This window comes from Anopheles gambiae, chromosome 3, assembly GCF_943734735.2.
Source record: "Anopheles gambiae chromosome 3, idAnoGambNW_F1_1, whole genome shotgun sequence".
In the NCBI taxonomy this organism is placed as follows: Eukaryota; Metazoa; Arthropoda; class Insecta; order Diptera; family Culicidae; genus Anopheles; species Anopheles gambiae.
In genome coordinates this window covers 13509194-13524390 of record NC_064602.1, presented here as the reverse complement: position 1 = coordinate 13524390, position 15197 = coordinate 13509194, and the positions used below count along the sequence as shown (strand labels likewise).

At 50.4% G+C, this 15197-nt stretch overlaps 4 protein-coding genes across 5 annotated transcripts; 2 read left to right on the top strand and 2 right to left on the bottom strand.

Moving 5' to 3' along the window:
- Nucleotides 1–66: 66 nt before the first annotated feature.
- Nucleotides 67–5427, bottom strand: LOC1275473 (protein smoothened). 2 transcript variants are annotated; one of them, XM_061655643.1, is made up of 5 exons: nucleotides 5006–5427; nucleotides 4632–4948; nucleotides 3859–4552; nucleotides 3580–3793; nucleotides 67–3505 (listed from the first exon to the last, which is right to left on the bottom strand). In XM_061655643.1, exons 3-5 carry the CDS (start codon nucleotides 4523–4525, stop codon nucleotides 919–921), a joined length of 3468 nt encoding a protein of 1155 aa, XP_061511627.1. In that variant the 5' UTR covers nucleotides 4526–4552; nucleotides 4632–4948; nucleotides 5006–5427; the 3' UTR covers nucleotides 67–918. The 2 variants fall into 2 exon arrangements, with proteins under 2 accessions (XP_061511627.1, XP_061511628.1); XM_061655644.1 differs by having other exon boundaries at nucleotides 4632–4935; nucleotides 5006–5413.
- A 594-nt stretch (nucleotides 5428–6021) lies between these two features.
- On the top strand, nucleotides 6022–10539 carry LOC5668281 (uncharacterized). Its single transcript, XM_061655645.1, has 8 exons — nucleotides 6022–6379; nucleotides 6446–6619; nucleotides 7358–8025; nucleotides 8103–8871; nucleotides 8942–9464; nucleotides 9565–9824; nucleotides 9903–10114; nucleotides 10185–10539. The coding sequence occupies exons 1-8, from the start codon at nucleotides 6329–6331 to the stop codon at nucleotides 10288–10290; spliced, it is 2763 nt and encodes a 920-aa protein (XP_061511629.1). The 5' UTR covers nucleotides 6022–6328; the 3' UTR covers nucleotides 10291–10539.
- A 234-nt stretch (nucleotides 10540–10773) lies between these two features.
- LOC1275471 (tubulin beta chain) lies at nucleotides 10774–12466 on the top strand. Its single transcript, XM_314718.6, has 2 exons — nucleotides 10774–10952; nucleotides 11027–12466. The coding sequence occupies exon 2, from the start codon at nucleotides 11035–11037 to the stop codon at nucleotides 12373–12375; it is 1341 nt and encodes a 446-aa protein (XP_314718.5). The 5' UTR covers nucleotides 10774–10952; nucleotides 11027–11034; the 3' UTR covers nucleotides 12376–12466.
- LOC1275470 (UDP-galactose transporter senju) lies at nucleotides 12434–15029 on the bottom strand. Its single transcript, XM_314717.4, has 4 exons — nucleotides 14657–15029; nucleotides 14446–14563; nucleotides 14169–14355; nucleotides 12434–14093 (listed from the first exon to the last, which is right to left on the bottom strand). Exons 1-4 carry the CDS (start codon nucleotides 14748–14750, stop codon nucleotides 13263–13265), a joined length of 1230 nt encoding a protein of 409 aa, XP_314717.4. The 5' UTR covers nucleotides 14751–15029; the 3' UTR covers nucleotides 12434–13262.
- Nucleotides 15030–15197: the final 168 nt, after the last annotated feature.

The window sequence follows — 15197 nt, the reverse complement described above, 5'->3', positions numbered from 1 at the left end:
ATGTTTTATCTGCTTTCGCTAGCCGCTTGCCGTCTTGCCCAACGTAAGTACACAGAGTACAGCTGATTTCAGTTCATGGTTTCATGGTCTTTATTTTTTATAATTCCATTATAAACACACTACTTGTGTGTAAACACCGTCACACGTTTGGCATGATTCATGGGGAGATTCAAATGTAAAAAAAAGTGGTCCTCCGACAAAAAAAATATGGGAGGACTAGGCGACAAATACACTTATTATCTATACCTATCCGTAGGTACGTAAAAGCCCGCCTAAGTGGCAAATTCAGTTTTTTTTGCCTTCGTTACAATATATAGCACACATCGTAAATACCAATCAGTTGTAATAACTATCGTTTGACGGATTCTGTATATCCTTTTGTTCGGTTTTTCGTTGCTCATCTGTTACACATTGACGTAAGTCGATCGTCTCATTCCAATGGAAAGCGCACTTGCCCCGTCACTCATGGCGTTTTGTACAATACAATTTTCGGTTGCTGCATCGGTTTCGTTCTTTGCGCTGATCAGTCTTTCTATTAGTGGTTCGTAGTGTGTGTGTGTGTGTGCGTCAGCGTTGATTTGCTGTTACTAACGGTGGAGTAAAACATAAAGGGAAGGTACACTACTATTTCCGCCCAAAATGGCGCACGAGATTCACGGCTGGTTACGTGCGAGTATATCATCGCTCGAAAATGCTTTAAATGCAGTGTTACACGCGCGAGGAGGTTTACTGATATGATGCGCCATCGGCGACTAACACAACGACGTTGCTTTACCACTAAAAGGCACTTATTGAAATTATCCTTCTTAACAAGATCCTTTGAGCTAACTTGCATCGTTTGGCGCTCATCAGGTTTGTTCGTTAGTAATTATATTGCTTATAAAATACCACTCCGCGGTCGGTGTGTGTGGGGTAAAGTTATTTCGATGGCAGCAGAAGCATTTTCAGTTTTTCCGCATCGCTCATGCCGGTCGATTCGCTGGCATCGCGATGCTTTCGACCACCCCCGCCGATGGTGTTGGTGCCGACGGTTTGAATCATCTTCGACGGAGCCTGCAGCGCCGCGATCGGCAGCGGATGGTGCGACAGCATCGGGTGGTGGTTCTCGGTGTAGATGTCCGCGTTCTCCTCGTTCTTGAGCGCCTTTTCGCTAAACTCGAACGAGGACATGGTTTGGGTGGCAATTTCGTGCGCATTGGTCTGGATGCCGACGTCGCAGCTGCGCTTCGAGTTGCGCGAGTTCGTCTTCGCTACGGACACGCCCGAGTACGAGCTGTTCACGTGCAGCGGCGACAGCTCCGAGCAGTAGGACGTGAAGGAGGAGTCGTTGAAATCAAACATCGTCTCGACGCCGGCCGGCGGAGGGGAGGAGGATGGCGCAGCGCGCTCCAGCAGCGCCAGCTCTTTCTCCCGCATACGCTCACGCTCGCGATTTTTTTCCTTCTTGCGGCGGGCAGTACTGTGTAACGATCTTTTGTGGCGCAAACCGTTGCCTCCCTTGCGGAACGATCCCAGCTGGTTAGCTCCCTGCCTTTTCACCGTTCTGCTCTTGCCGACGCGGGCAGATGCTCCTCCCCCGTCCATGGCCGATTGGGCGATGCTTCCGTTGAAGTCCTTCGAATGGTGCTCCTCCCGGCCGGAGGTGATCTGTGCCAGCGATGGTACGTTTCTTCCATTCAGTAACGCTTCGGCCTCCAGCTCATCGTCATCATCGTCGTCGTCGCTGGTGCGATACTCTTCGATGCGGCAGCCGCCGCCGCCGCCACCGACCGTGGTTCCGGGTCCGCTGGTTCCGTTCATACCTCCGCTACCGCTACCAACACCAACACCGCCACCACCAACACCACCACCACCGGCACAGCTCGTTCCAATGCGGCTTGAACCTTCAAACTTCTTCATAATGATGTCGAACTTCGAGTCGTGCAGCTTGAACGAACCCACCGACACGTTATCATCCTCCGACGTGGTCAGCCCTTGGCCTTGCAGAAACGGCAGCAACAGTTTGCCGTTCGAAATCAAATCATTTATCTGATGCGCGTCCAGCGCTCCGATTCCCGTACGCCGCTGCATGCTTCCTGCCCCGAACGTACCCGCCCCGCCCGCATATCGGCCCGCTCCGCTGCCGGCCGACTTTTGGATTGCTGCCGTCACGATCTGCGACTCGACGGACGTGCTGCTCTCCTTGCGCCCATACCTCCGCCCCGTGGCAGTCGTGGCGAAATCATGCCTCCGGCGGCTTTGCCGCGACTTGTGCCCATGCTTGGAGCCGGTCGCTCCCACCACCACCGTGCCGCGGCTGCTCCGGCTAGCGACTTTCGTCTTGACCTCCGCGATCTTCACCGACACCTGCGAGTCGATCGAGTTGCGGCGCGACTCCACCGACACGTGCCGCACGCTGAAGCTGATCTCCGAGTCGACCGAGTTTTTGCGCGGATCGTGGCTCGAGCTCGTCGCCGCACCGGTCAGCGCGCAGCGCCGGTTCACAAACCTGGGCAAATTGTTCGCCCAGGTCGAGCTGAAATCGTGGCTGCCGATCGCGGACGTGATGTCGAACTTCAGCCCGACCGGGTCGGTGTGCGAGTTGTGGAACGAGATCGACAGCCGGCCCTGGTTCTGAAACTCCTTGCGCTTCGCGAACGCCTGCGCTATCACCTTATGCTTCTGCAGCTTCACCGGTTCGTCGATGTCCGTGCCGAAGCGCCTCCGAAAATACCGGCCCCACGATTCGAGCGTCGAGTTGGTCCACACCCACGACGACATGACGATGCCGGACGCGAACAGGCAGATCAGGTGCAGCTGCAGGATCGCCACGCTCGGCCGCTGCTCGTACCGGCACCCGTTCGTCACGTCGTCGTTGAACGCGGCCACGATCTGGCACACGAGGAAGCCGCGCAGCGCCTCCGCCCACGCCGCACTGTGCCGGAACTCGTGCACGTGACAGAACGCGGTCGCGACGATAAAGATGAACGTGAACGTCGTGCACACGCCCATGCGCACGATCGTTTGGTGGATCTTTTTGCTCGCCCGGGCCGAGATGATCTGTCTGCTTGAGATCCGCAGCCGGATCAGCGTGAGCAGCCCGCGGCCGAGAAAGTAGCCGCCGACGAGCAGCACGCACAGCACCGGGCCGAGCAGGAAGGCGCCCCGGATCGGGTGGTTCTGGTAGCCGACGAAGCAGATGCCGACCGTGCTGTTGCCGTCGATTTCGCTCAGCGCCATGATGGTGATCGTTAGCACCAGCGGCAGCGACCAGGCGATCAGATGGAAGTACGAGCCCTTCTTATCGATCCGGTCCTGGATCTTGCCGATCGCTTTAAAGCTCATATGCCACACGTAGGTGAAGATGACGAACCACACCATCGCTGCGATCAGGAAGTAGTACACCAGTATGAACACCACGATGCAGGACAGGTTTTCGCCCGCGCTCGGCTCGGACGTGCGCAGCGTGCCGTCCTTCCGGCACACGATATCCTCCCGCCCGCCGGGAGTGAACTGTGCTAACCAGCTGAAGGAAAAAAGCGTCAAGAGCATTAAAATACACTTAATTTATTGTTAAACTGTGTGTTAGCTGTTACGTACCCAAGGCAGGAAACGGCAAAGCAGAAATTAATGTAAAATATAACCATCGCTGGATACTTGTTGGCATTCTGCCAGTCGATCGCGAACGTGGCGAGCGTAAACAGGTTGAATGCGAGACAAATGCTGGCGCCCCACGCGACTAGCTTGTGTATCTGCCGATGCTCATGGTCTGTGTACAGCGGATCCTTGCACTGCACGCCACATCCATCGATTTCTGCAGTCAAAAAATCAGAATTTTGTTAGCTGCAATATAAAAAAACTCCGATATTCCCCACCTACCTTTGTAATAGTTCGCTGGCAGGTCCGCCGCCACCAACGGTTTCTGGCACTGGCCGCTGGCGTTGAACTTCATCTCCTCCCGCACATCGTTGTTGCACTTGGACGGGTACAGCGTTTCGTTGCACTTGAGAAACTCGGGAAAAAAGCTGGTATTGTGCAGTATCCGGCACGGTTCGAGCGTCAGCTTGCACATTTCCAGCGTCGGCAGGTACACCATATCCTGGCCATTGATCTTCTCGCACTTGGGCGTAAACACGGCACACAGGAACGGTTGTATGACGGCCCAGCACTTCGGCACGCTCTTGAGCGCGTTGTACTGGTGCAGCTTGGTGTGCATCTCCTCCTGGCTGTACGAGTCGGTCAGATCGAGGCTGATCGACGAGTAGGGCAGCGTCGAGTGTAAGCACTGCCGGTGCTTGATCGGTTCACACTTGCCCGGCCGCACGCAGTAGATGTAGCGCATCTCGCGCCCATCGAACCAGGTCTTGTCGTCCTTGCCTTTTTTGCCGTGCATCCGGTAGTTGCGCGTACCGTTGATCGATTCCAGCCGGGATGAGGATTCGGGCAGGATGAGGTTCGTTGTCGGGTTGAACTCCTTGCTGCTCGCTTGGGCGGTAAGGGCGGCGAGCGCTAGCAGGCAAACGGCTACGGTGCTTCCGTGTGCCATTTTGGCGACGAAAGGAAAAACGGGAATCTGTACCGAAAAACAAGAGGAAAACGTTACAACCCTGTAGGTATACATGCTAGCTAAACGATCAAAACAACAGTCTTGCCTGCTTAACTTCCAACTAGTTGCCTGCTTCCGGCAAATGCTACGCACTGTATACGCTACGGCGATCGTATCGGTCGTGTGTGTTCCCCATACAACAAACAGCTGCAGCGGAACATCTAACTTTCTCACACCTCGGTGCTTGTACGGGGCAGTATTATCAACGGCGAAGTTACATCTGTTTTGAATACGAATCGGCTGATTATCGGTTCAACGATGGATCGCCCATACGCCCAAGTGGGGCACGGGCGAGTGCGTGTGTGCCTGGGCGTTGATTGTTTACGGAGCGGAGTTTAGCGTTACATCAACTGCAAAGGGAAACTGGAAGCACTACAACTGCATTACCTTCGTCCCACGACTCTTGGGGGCGTTACATACCTGCTGGAAATCGCAGTAAATGCTGGCAAGATGGATGAAGATCGAGTTGGAAAATTGTTTCATCAACAAAGTGTGCTGCACCACCGTGCGGACCAGATCACGAACATGTTCACATTATCCGTGTCGTGGTTAATTGTGGTTAAATTTCATCAATCGTAAATCTTATTTTACAACACCACCTCAACACCCACACCCAAATTTTCGTCAAGCTTTGGACAAGAAACGCTTCTTTATCGCAACGCTTTTGCAGTGAACACGGACGATTCTAGATTTTGGTGCACTCGCGTATCTTCTAAGCGGCGTTCCTTCTGTACACGATCAACCCTACACACACGAACATTCCTTGCCGGACCACCCATGAAGATGATCGTCTCGAAGAAGCCCAAGCAAAGCAGACGCGCGCGGGCAGAGAATTGTGGAGAGAGTGAGAGACGGCAATGAGAAAGAGCGAGAACAGCCTTTGTTTTGACATCCATCGTTCTCTCTCGCTCTTTCGTTGTGCGTCGGAATGACAGATGAGGGATGCTGGATTCGGATGTAAAGCCAAAAAAAAACGCTTTTGTTTGGTAAAAACTGAATTAAAAAACCTTTATAAATTCTTTTTATTTCATTAACATTGTCAGAAGATCATCTTGAGTCACAATAGTAGTAAATGCAATGAGAAAGGGCTCATTTCTGGAAAAAATGGCGGCGCTTTTGGCTGAGCACACTTTGCAGCGTTAATATTTACGTCGGCACAACGCATTAAATATGCTGCTTGATATAGTCCGGGCAGCTTTGGATGTGCGTGCGAATGTTTTCCTTCGGCATTACGTGCATCGCATTGAACGGGCAGGTCTGGAGCGATTGGTTGGCATCGTGGTGCTTCTTGCACTTTACCAAATGGTACGGCATCCGGTGACGCAAAATCACGTGCGACTCGTTGTACGGGCAAATGAGCATTTCGTCAGTCATTTTGTCACTAACGTGAAAGAGAGAAAATATTTAGTGGATTTTACTTCCTCGTAACAGTATCGTAGATGGAAATTACCTTGTTCTGGAGAAGATTTTACAGTCGTAAACTTTTCACCGCCCGTTATCACAAAGCCGTGCGTTGGTTTGTTTACAAATGTGTTGGGCGGAAATTTCCGCACAGCAGCAGTGTGCGCTGTCATTTGGTAAACGTCAACGCGTTGGGACACGATTGAACGGGCCGTTTGGGTCATTACAAGCGCGTCCCCCCATCTGCGACCAGGAGCAGAGAAAAAACGTTATTTTGCGTTCGGTGTGCGAACATTGTTTCGGTGGAAGTTAGCGAACTTGTTAGTCAATTCTGTGCCGCAAATGGAGGACGGTCTCTTCAATGCGCTTTGCTCCAAAGCGAAAAATGGCAAGGTATGTTGTTTTCCTGTTGCATTTTGGCTGTGTTTTCATCATCCGCCCGCTTCACCATCTCCGTAGACCATTTACCATTCATGGCGGGAGCTTTTCCAAGAACGGAAAGATGAAGCTACGATGCTGGTTCTGCAACTGTTCATCGATATGACCGGCTTCGGCTACACCGTAGCGGATACCGATTTGGCTCTGCTGATGGAAGATGATCCTCACCCACTTGACAATAATATAACCACTTCCGTAAGTGCCAGAGAGTGTTGGGAGTAGTGATGGGAGAAATGAAATTTTCGTCGGAATCGATTCCGGCTAGCTCCGAAGTTTCCTGGAATCGATTCCGGATAGTAGGTGCTGAATCATTGGCTCCGGAATTGGCACCGGAATCGGATCCGGCATCGGAATTGGCTCCGAAATCAAAATCGTCTTCGGAATCGGAGTCAGTTTGGGCATCTCCAAAAGAATAGGCTCTAGGGTCCAGTGATGTTACGTATTGACAGCCGCAAAGAATCCAAATTATTTGTAAACGATTTATACTCATGGAGATTTCCAGATCGATTTCGCTTCTGACACATCTTATTTCAATTCAAGAACTGATTCTCATTCCGGAACAAATTCCAATTCGGAGTCAATTCTGATTTCGGTTCCAGAGCAAATTGCGATTCCCAGGTCGATTTCCATTCTGGAGCCGATTCCGGAGCCGATTCTGATTCCACAGCCGATTTCGATTCCGTAGCCGATTCTGATTTCAGCGCCGATTTCGATACCAGAGCCGATTCCGACTGTGGAATCGATTTCAGATTCGAAGTCGAATCCGAAATCGGTAATGGAGTCATCTCCGGAATCGGCTCCGGAATTGGCTTCGGAATCGGCTTCGGAATCGGGTAGGTCCGGTACGTAGGTAGGTCTACCGCTAGTTGGAAGCTGGAGCGTAATGTAAGGATAATTGAACACCCCTCATGACGACCTTCCCGTTTTGTATAGTCCTTCCAGTCCCAAGATTTCTTCCAGAACGGGACATTTGTAGCCAATTTTAGCATGTTCTGGCAGCACGCAATCGTCCACCAGTGGAAAGAACTCCTCAGTGGAAACGATTGGTTCAACAAGTGCGTCATGCTGGTCATGTTGCTGTGCCGGAGCAAGACCGATGAATGCGCAATGGTTGGATCGTTCATCTGCGCCGACCTGGTGCCGCATCTGTGTGCTGCGCACCACAACCTGCTGAACGATATGGAACGTGCGGCGAGCTGGCAGGGTAATCAGCGGAAAAGCTCACTCAAGAAGAAGGAGTACTACATCGACCAGGTCTGTCAGGCACTGAGCACGGAAATTGGTAACGGATTTAAGTACGCCAAGCTTTCCGGCCTGCTGATGGAAAAACTGTGCGAAGCGTTTGTAACGTACCCGGACTTGCTGATACTCACGCACGGACAGCTGGAGCTGCTCGGGGCTGGCCTGCGGTGGAAGCAGAGGCAGAGCGTACAGCTAGCGCTGAAGTGTATGAAGCAACTGATGAGTGATTCTTTTAGTAGCGACATTAACAATGCCGCTGGGATATTCATTCTCAAGATGGAAAATCAGCTGACGCGTATAATGGACTCGTACAAAAGCTCGGAAACGGCCATCCTGCACCTTTTTCTCGAAGCTCTAAAGTAAGTGCAAAGGAAAAATAGGCCTGATTCGCGTATGTTGGTGTGATAAGTTATGCTTTGTTCGTTTTCTTTTTCAGCACGGTAGGCAACATACCCCTGTGCGAGGAAACGGCAGAAAAGATAATCCACAAAATGTTCAATCCAGATGAAGCGGTAGTGAATGCAGCGATCGATCTTCATGGCATGTACCACGCAGCGATTCACCCATCGGCAGAGGTGGAAATGAATGCCCTGATCGCGATACTGGACGTGTACGAACGGTACGCATATCCGCTAGCGTCCTTCGAGGCGGTCATTAAAAAGCTCTGGATCAAGGGATTCTTCCGCAAGTTGGATGAACTGTTCCAAATGCTGCTGGACGCTATGGATACGCCTGCAAATGCGGGTTTTATCGCGAGCTGTATAGCCCACACAATTTGCTACTGCCATCGGTTGCTGATGGAGGACATCCGGATGAAGATTTCCCCCTCGTCCGATAACGTCAACTGGAGCTTCATGCGGAAGCGCATGCAGAGCTTCGTGGCCAATTATCCAAAGTGTTTGAATGCTGCCTCCCGTACACCGAACATTTACAATTTACTGCTAAACTGCATGAGTCCAGCAAACAACGAGCTGTACCGCTTCGCCGAAGTTGACTGTGAAGCGTACCACGAGGAGGTTTTGTTTAACATTCTCTCGAAAGTGGCGCTGGATGAATGTTCCTACCCTGTGCTGTTCCAAACGCTGACCACCATCTACAGCTTCGACACGATTGCTCACATTTCGGAAGACGTTTGGAACGAGCTGACGGAAAAGTATTACACGCTCTTTTTTCATACGCGCAGCCGCTTGAGAAGCTACAATTTGGTGAGTGACATATTATTTTAAACAGTTATCAGTATACTGACCGTACTCCACCTGCTCCACTCCGTATTAGGGTATCGACAAAAAGCTTATGGAATCGTACAGTAACGCCATCACGCGGCTCTGCGTGCTGATCGAAATCAACAACACGTCCGAGCACGTGTTCACGCTTGCGGAGTACTTGGCAAACGATTTGCGCCTCCTGCCAAAAATGAATCTGTCCGACGAATCGATCGGTATTTTTTACCGGCTTTACAAAAATGCACTTTACGCTGTCGTGCAGTGCTGCCTGGCGGCACTACCTAGCGACAATCCGACAGCAGGCATTAAGTACGACCAGCTCGGTAAACGTGTGCAAGCGTTCATGGGCGTGCTGGTTGAACAGTTAGACGGTGGCCAACAATCACCGTTCACCGTCAGCAGCCACGTGGCCAATGCGCTGTGCAACATGCTCATACTGACACAGGAAACCGCCGATCCGAGCCAGCAGACGGGCTCGATCAAACAGCACATGATGTATCGTGTCGAGCCGGAAGTGTTGGCAAAGCTTTCGGCATACATCGAGCAGCACGTGTTTGGAGGCGGTGTGGAATCAGGTAAGTGTCACTTTGACTTGTTTTACGGTAATTTAGCAATTTTAATAGCCGTGGTTTGAAGGCTAAATTGAAGACAATTATGCTATTGCCGTGATTGCAGATGCGGAAAGCAGTTGCTTGTTGGCGCAAAAGCTAATGCTTGCCACGTACAATGACGTTTATCGATTGCATCTGGCACTACCCCGGCAGTCGGACACGTGTGCCATCGTAAAATATTATGGAGAAAATGCGCTTTTTGCAGACGAGCTGGAACAACTGCTGAGCATTGTGTATGGCAAAGATCCAAAAGAGTTCTTTAGCTTGGTCGCCCACGTGGTCATGGATTATTGTAAAAAGACGAATATAAATGCCAAAGTGAAGGTTCGTTTATAGGATGCTTCTATTTCTAAATAATACGTTTTATAGTTCTTAACGTACTTTTTTGTTCGTTGGTTGCAGAAATTCTTGTCCAATTTGAAGCAATTTGCAAAGAAATGCTTAGCACATGAGAACGAGGAAGAGTATCTGACTAATATCATTCAGAGCGTTATTGGTCAGAGTCTGGAGCAAGTTTTCACGATTAACGGCGTTGCTTTAAATGTGATTGAAAAATTGTTCACCATTATGAAACCGTTGGTCGCGCCACTGCCTTTGGAAAACCGGAAAGCAATGTAAGTAATATTTCACTGGAGAAAACGACTTGTAGCTTTAACTGTTCATGTTTATGTGGTATCATTTCAGCAATCTGTTCATTCGACAGCATCCCAACTTTGCTTCCTACATGGAAGATGAAAATTCAGAATTACGTACCATTTTGAAAAGTTTTTTGAAAATGTTAAAGAAATAGGAATGTTTTGTTAAATTCTATCTTCATCCTTCACTTTAATGTTTTTTTTTTTGCTTTCACAAATTATTTATCGCTGCTCATTTTGAATTTGTTCGTAATTAAACGTAAATTAGTTAACAACTTTAAAAAGGTGCAGTTTTTCTAGAATGTGCAAAATTCTCATGAAATTGTTCGATGTGCTCTTTGATGCTTTGTGGACTACGTTGAGAAAAAAAATAAAACTGATTAAAAAATGGTTATGAAAAAAAATTATTCTAGCGTTCATAATTGATATAGTTTTGTAAATGACATGACAGTTTTTTATTTTTTTTTTATCCATAATTACGAATTGAACAACTCTACACACATATTAATTGCAAGAACTTATGCTACATAATATGGAGGAAAGTGGATGCATCATCCCATCCAAGAAGACATACGAATTTATTTGTGGCATCGCAATCGGCCGAACCAGCAAAAGATGATCATAGTAGTCATATGAGCCGTACGTGCCGGATCATTTCGTGCAGAACCTTCAGAGACGTTGGTCGACAGATTGATAGAAACTGTGTAGTTAGTCCATTCACAAAGTTGTTCCATTAGGGACAAAAGAAAAAAACGGTTTAAACTAGAAATTTGTGTACCCAGTAGGAATCGCGTATTCGGCCGATAGAGGTCCTTCCGTAAGTATTCCCAGCGCTTAGAGAGCAACGCTCGTGCGTTCCAAAATCCGCTAAATATCAAACGGCTTTCACAGTTTCGAAAATGCGTGAAATAGTGCATTTGCAAACTGGCCAGTGCGGCAACCAAATAGGCGCTAAGTTCTGGGAGGTAATTTCCAACGAGCATGGAATCGATGCGACCGGCGCTTTCCAAGGCGATTGCGGTGATCTGCAATTGGAAAGAATCAACGTGTACTACAACGAGGCATCCGGTGGTAAATATGTACCACGCGCCATTCTGGTCGACTTGGAGCCGGGCACGATGGACTCGGTCCGCTCCGGCCCGTACGGTCAGCTGTTCCGGCCGGACAACTTCGCGTTCGGGCAGTCCGGGGCGGGCAACAACTGGGCCAAAGGGCACTACACGGAGGGGGCGGAGCTGGTCGACTCGGTGCTCGATATCGTGCGCAAGGAGGCGGAAGGGTGCGACTGTCTGCAGGGTTTCCAGCTCACTCACTCGCTCGGCGGCGGGACCGGATCCGGCATGGGGACGCTGCTGATTTCGAAAATTCGCGAAGAGTACCCGGACCGCATCATGAACACGTTCTCGATCGTGCCCTCGCCCAAAGTGTCCGATACGGTGGTGGAACCGTACAATGCCACCCTGAGCGTGCACCAGCTGATCGAAAACACGGACGAAACGTACTGCATCGACAACGAGGCGCTGTATGACATCTGCTTCCGCACGCTGAAGCTCACCACGCCGACGTACAGCGACCTGAACCACCTGGTGTCGGCCGCCATGTCCGGCGTGACGACGTGCCTTCGGTTCCCCGGCCAGCTGAATGCGGATCTGCGCAAGCTGGCAGTCAACATGGTGCCGTTTCCGCGGCTTCATTTTTTCATGACCGGCTTTGCGCCGCTCACGTCCCGCGGCGCCCAACAGTACCGTGCGCTCACCGTGCCGGAGCTGACGCAGCAGATGTTTGATGCGAAAAACATGATGGCCGCGTGCGATCCGCGCCACGGCCGCTACCTGACGGTGGCCGCCATCTTCCGCGGTCGCATGTCGATGAAGGAGGTGGACGAGCAGATGATGAACGTGCAGACGAAGAACAGCAGCTACTTTGTCGAGTGGATCCCGAACAACGTGAAGACGGCGGTGTGCGATATACCGCCGCGCGGGCTGAAGATGTCGTCCACGTTCGTCGGCAACTCGACGGCAATTCAGGAGATTTTCAAGCGAATTGCCGAACAGTTTACGGCCATGTTTCGGCGCAAAGCGTTCCTGCACTGGTACACCGGCGAGGGGATGGACGAGATGGAGTTCACCGAGGCGGAGAGCAACATGAACGATCTCGTGTCCGAGTATCAGCAGTACCAAGAGGCGACCGCCGACGATGAAGGCGAAATGGACGAGGAGGAGGAAGGTGGCGAAGACTGAAACTAAAGCTAAATTGAACACCCTAAATTATGTGTAAAATTTCTGCTAAGCAGCGGTGTTGGGGTCAATAAAAATGTTTTTTTCCACTCTATTCGCTTCGTTTTTGTTGCCATTTCTCAGTTTTTGCTTCGTACTCATGTGTAAGGATTAGTGCAGTGATGGGAAGTAGCTCCGAAGTTTTCTGGAATCGTTTCCGGATAGTAGGTTCGGTATTAGTTTCCGGAATCGGCTCCGGAATTGGTTCCGGAATTGATTCCGGGATCAGAATTGGCTCAAAATTCTCATGGAGATTCCCAGAGTGATTTCGCTTCTGAAACTTCGTATTTAATTCAAGAATTGATCCCCATTCTGGAGCTAATTCCAATTCTGGAGTCAATTCTGATTCTGTTACCCGAACAAATTGCGATTCCCAGGTCAATGCCCATTCCGGGGACGATTCTGATTCCGGAGTTGGAATCAGCTCCGGAATTGGAATCGGTCCTTAAATCGGAATCGACCTTGGAAACGCAATTTGCTCCGGTAACGGAATCAGGTTTCGGGTCCAATTTCGATTCCGGAACCGATTTCGGAGTCAATTCAGGAGGCCGATTCCGGAACCTACTCGGGAGCCGATTCTTATTTCTGAAACTGATTCTGGACTCCTCTGATTGTGATTCTGAGTCAACTCCGGAATCGACTCCGGTAATGGTTCCGGAATTAGCTCTGGAATCGGCTCCAGAGTCAACTCCGGAATCGGCTCAGGAATCAGTTTCTGCATCTTATAGATTACATTGCCCAGCACTTGCCACACTCTACACACACTCCTTCGGTGTGTAATGGTGCCTCGATGTCACTTTGTATAAGATAATCGCTGTACAGTTGCAGGAACCAACTGCCCTGTAAACCTATCACACCTCCTGCATTTGAAGTGCACCGCTGGCCTCGTCCTCCGAATCGCTCACATTGGCCCGCGAACGTGCACCACCGGTTCGCAATAGCGACTTCCGGTCGTCCGTGTTTCGCTGCGACACATTGAGTGCCGCCTTCGAAGCACCCGGTGTGTTGGACAGATTCACGACCGGATTCAGCGAGTACAGGTAGATCGCGTACGACACCACGAAGATGGCCAGTATCGTGTTGAGATAGACCGGAATGGCAAACAGCAGGTAGCACAGCACCGCCGTAAACATCAGCTCCAGCGCACTGGCAAACGTTTTCAGTATCGAGTTCATGTACTTGAGAAAGAAGCTCGTGATGATGCCGATCGCGGCATTGTTCAACATGATGACGACCACCTCGAACCGGGCAATTTCGCGCAAATTCTCCCGCGTAAACGCACCGACCAGCTCGCCCTGCAGCAGCAGGATCAGCAGGTTGCAAACGATCGAGTCCAGGTACATGAACACGTTCTGCACGTAGATGTTAATGTCGGACCCTTTCTTCTTCAGCAGATACTCGTTGTACACGCCCGCCAGGCAGGAGCAAACCGTCTGCACCAGGATAAGCAACGCACTGTAGCTGAGGTCGAACCCGGAGATGTTTTTACCCCGGAAGGTACCATCGGCCGGCGATTCCGGCAGCGATCCGGCAGCGTTTGCCGCCGCCGCCGCAGTTACGGCTTCCGGTGAGTGCTCGGAGGCGGAAAATAGTGAAAAATTCCACTGCTTCAGCATGCAGCCGACGGTGAGCAGCAGCAGCGAGAACCATTGCTTCCGGCTGAGATACTTTTTGAAGATAATCTAACAAGCGGAAAGTGAAATTTGCAATTAAATTGCGGTTTAGGCGGAAACATTGCAACATGGGCCAACCATTACCTGGAACAGTATGCCCGTTATGACCACGCGCAACTGAAGCAGCAAATAGTAGGTGGTTGGGTCGAAGGTGGAAAGATTCACGAACGCCAAATTGTTGTACAGACAGTATAGGAAGGCCGGCACAAAGTACAGCAGCAGCACATCGCTCCCTTCAATCACGCGTGCGATAAGCGATTTAAAGCTGTTTCTGCAAGACGGAAAACCAAAAAAAGATATCACACTTCCGGCCGCACACACACATACACTTCTTCCCCCCGTTTTATTCTGTTTCGCTTACTCTCTGCAATACAGCCCGGCCGATATCACAAGCTTCAGGGTTTCCGTCAGCAGCACCACCAGGACGGTGTTGTAGCTGTACGAGTTATCGGATCGCTGTGAAGCGGTCACCAGTATGCCTAAGAAAATGAAGCGGAATGAAGCAATCAGTGTTTACGAGCATTGATAAAAAGACGATGCCCCACGGCACACACAAACGATCGTAATCTTACCCTGGCTGACAAACAGGGACATGTAGGTAATAAAAATTAAAATACTCTTCCGGCTGGGGAACAGCTCGCTCCAGTTTACGCGAGCATTCGTCATATTTTTGATCGTTTTGTGATTCTTAGTCCCTGTGTGTTTTTCAGTACACGCTACAGTACTGCCGTCCGTTCGTTGCGAGTTTTAACGCGATTGCTGGCGCACGGTACAGTTGGATGGGCATTTTAGCATTCCATCAGTCCGAAAACTCCACTTCCGGATGGCCAGGGGCACGAAGAACCACAACCAAAACCGCCGTGCCGTTTCTCTACCAAGGAAATGCAAACGATCGAGTCGACTCGCAACAATAACAAACAGTGTGTGTGTGCGTGTGTTGTGTCATCGGCGGCGGTGCGGTTGTGGTTTCGGTTGTCATGGAATTTTGGGGCGATATTTTGGGTCATTTTGTGCCATTTCAAATCGAATTTCATTTGAACGTTACCTTGGGTGAATGCATGTCCTTCTGGCCTGGTAATAGACCACGTAAAGGAACGTTTTTTCAATCTGTTG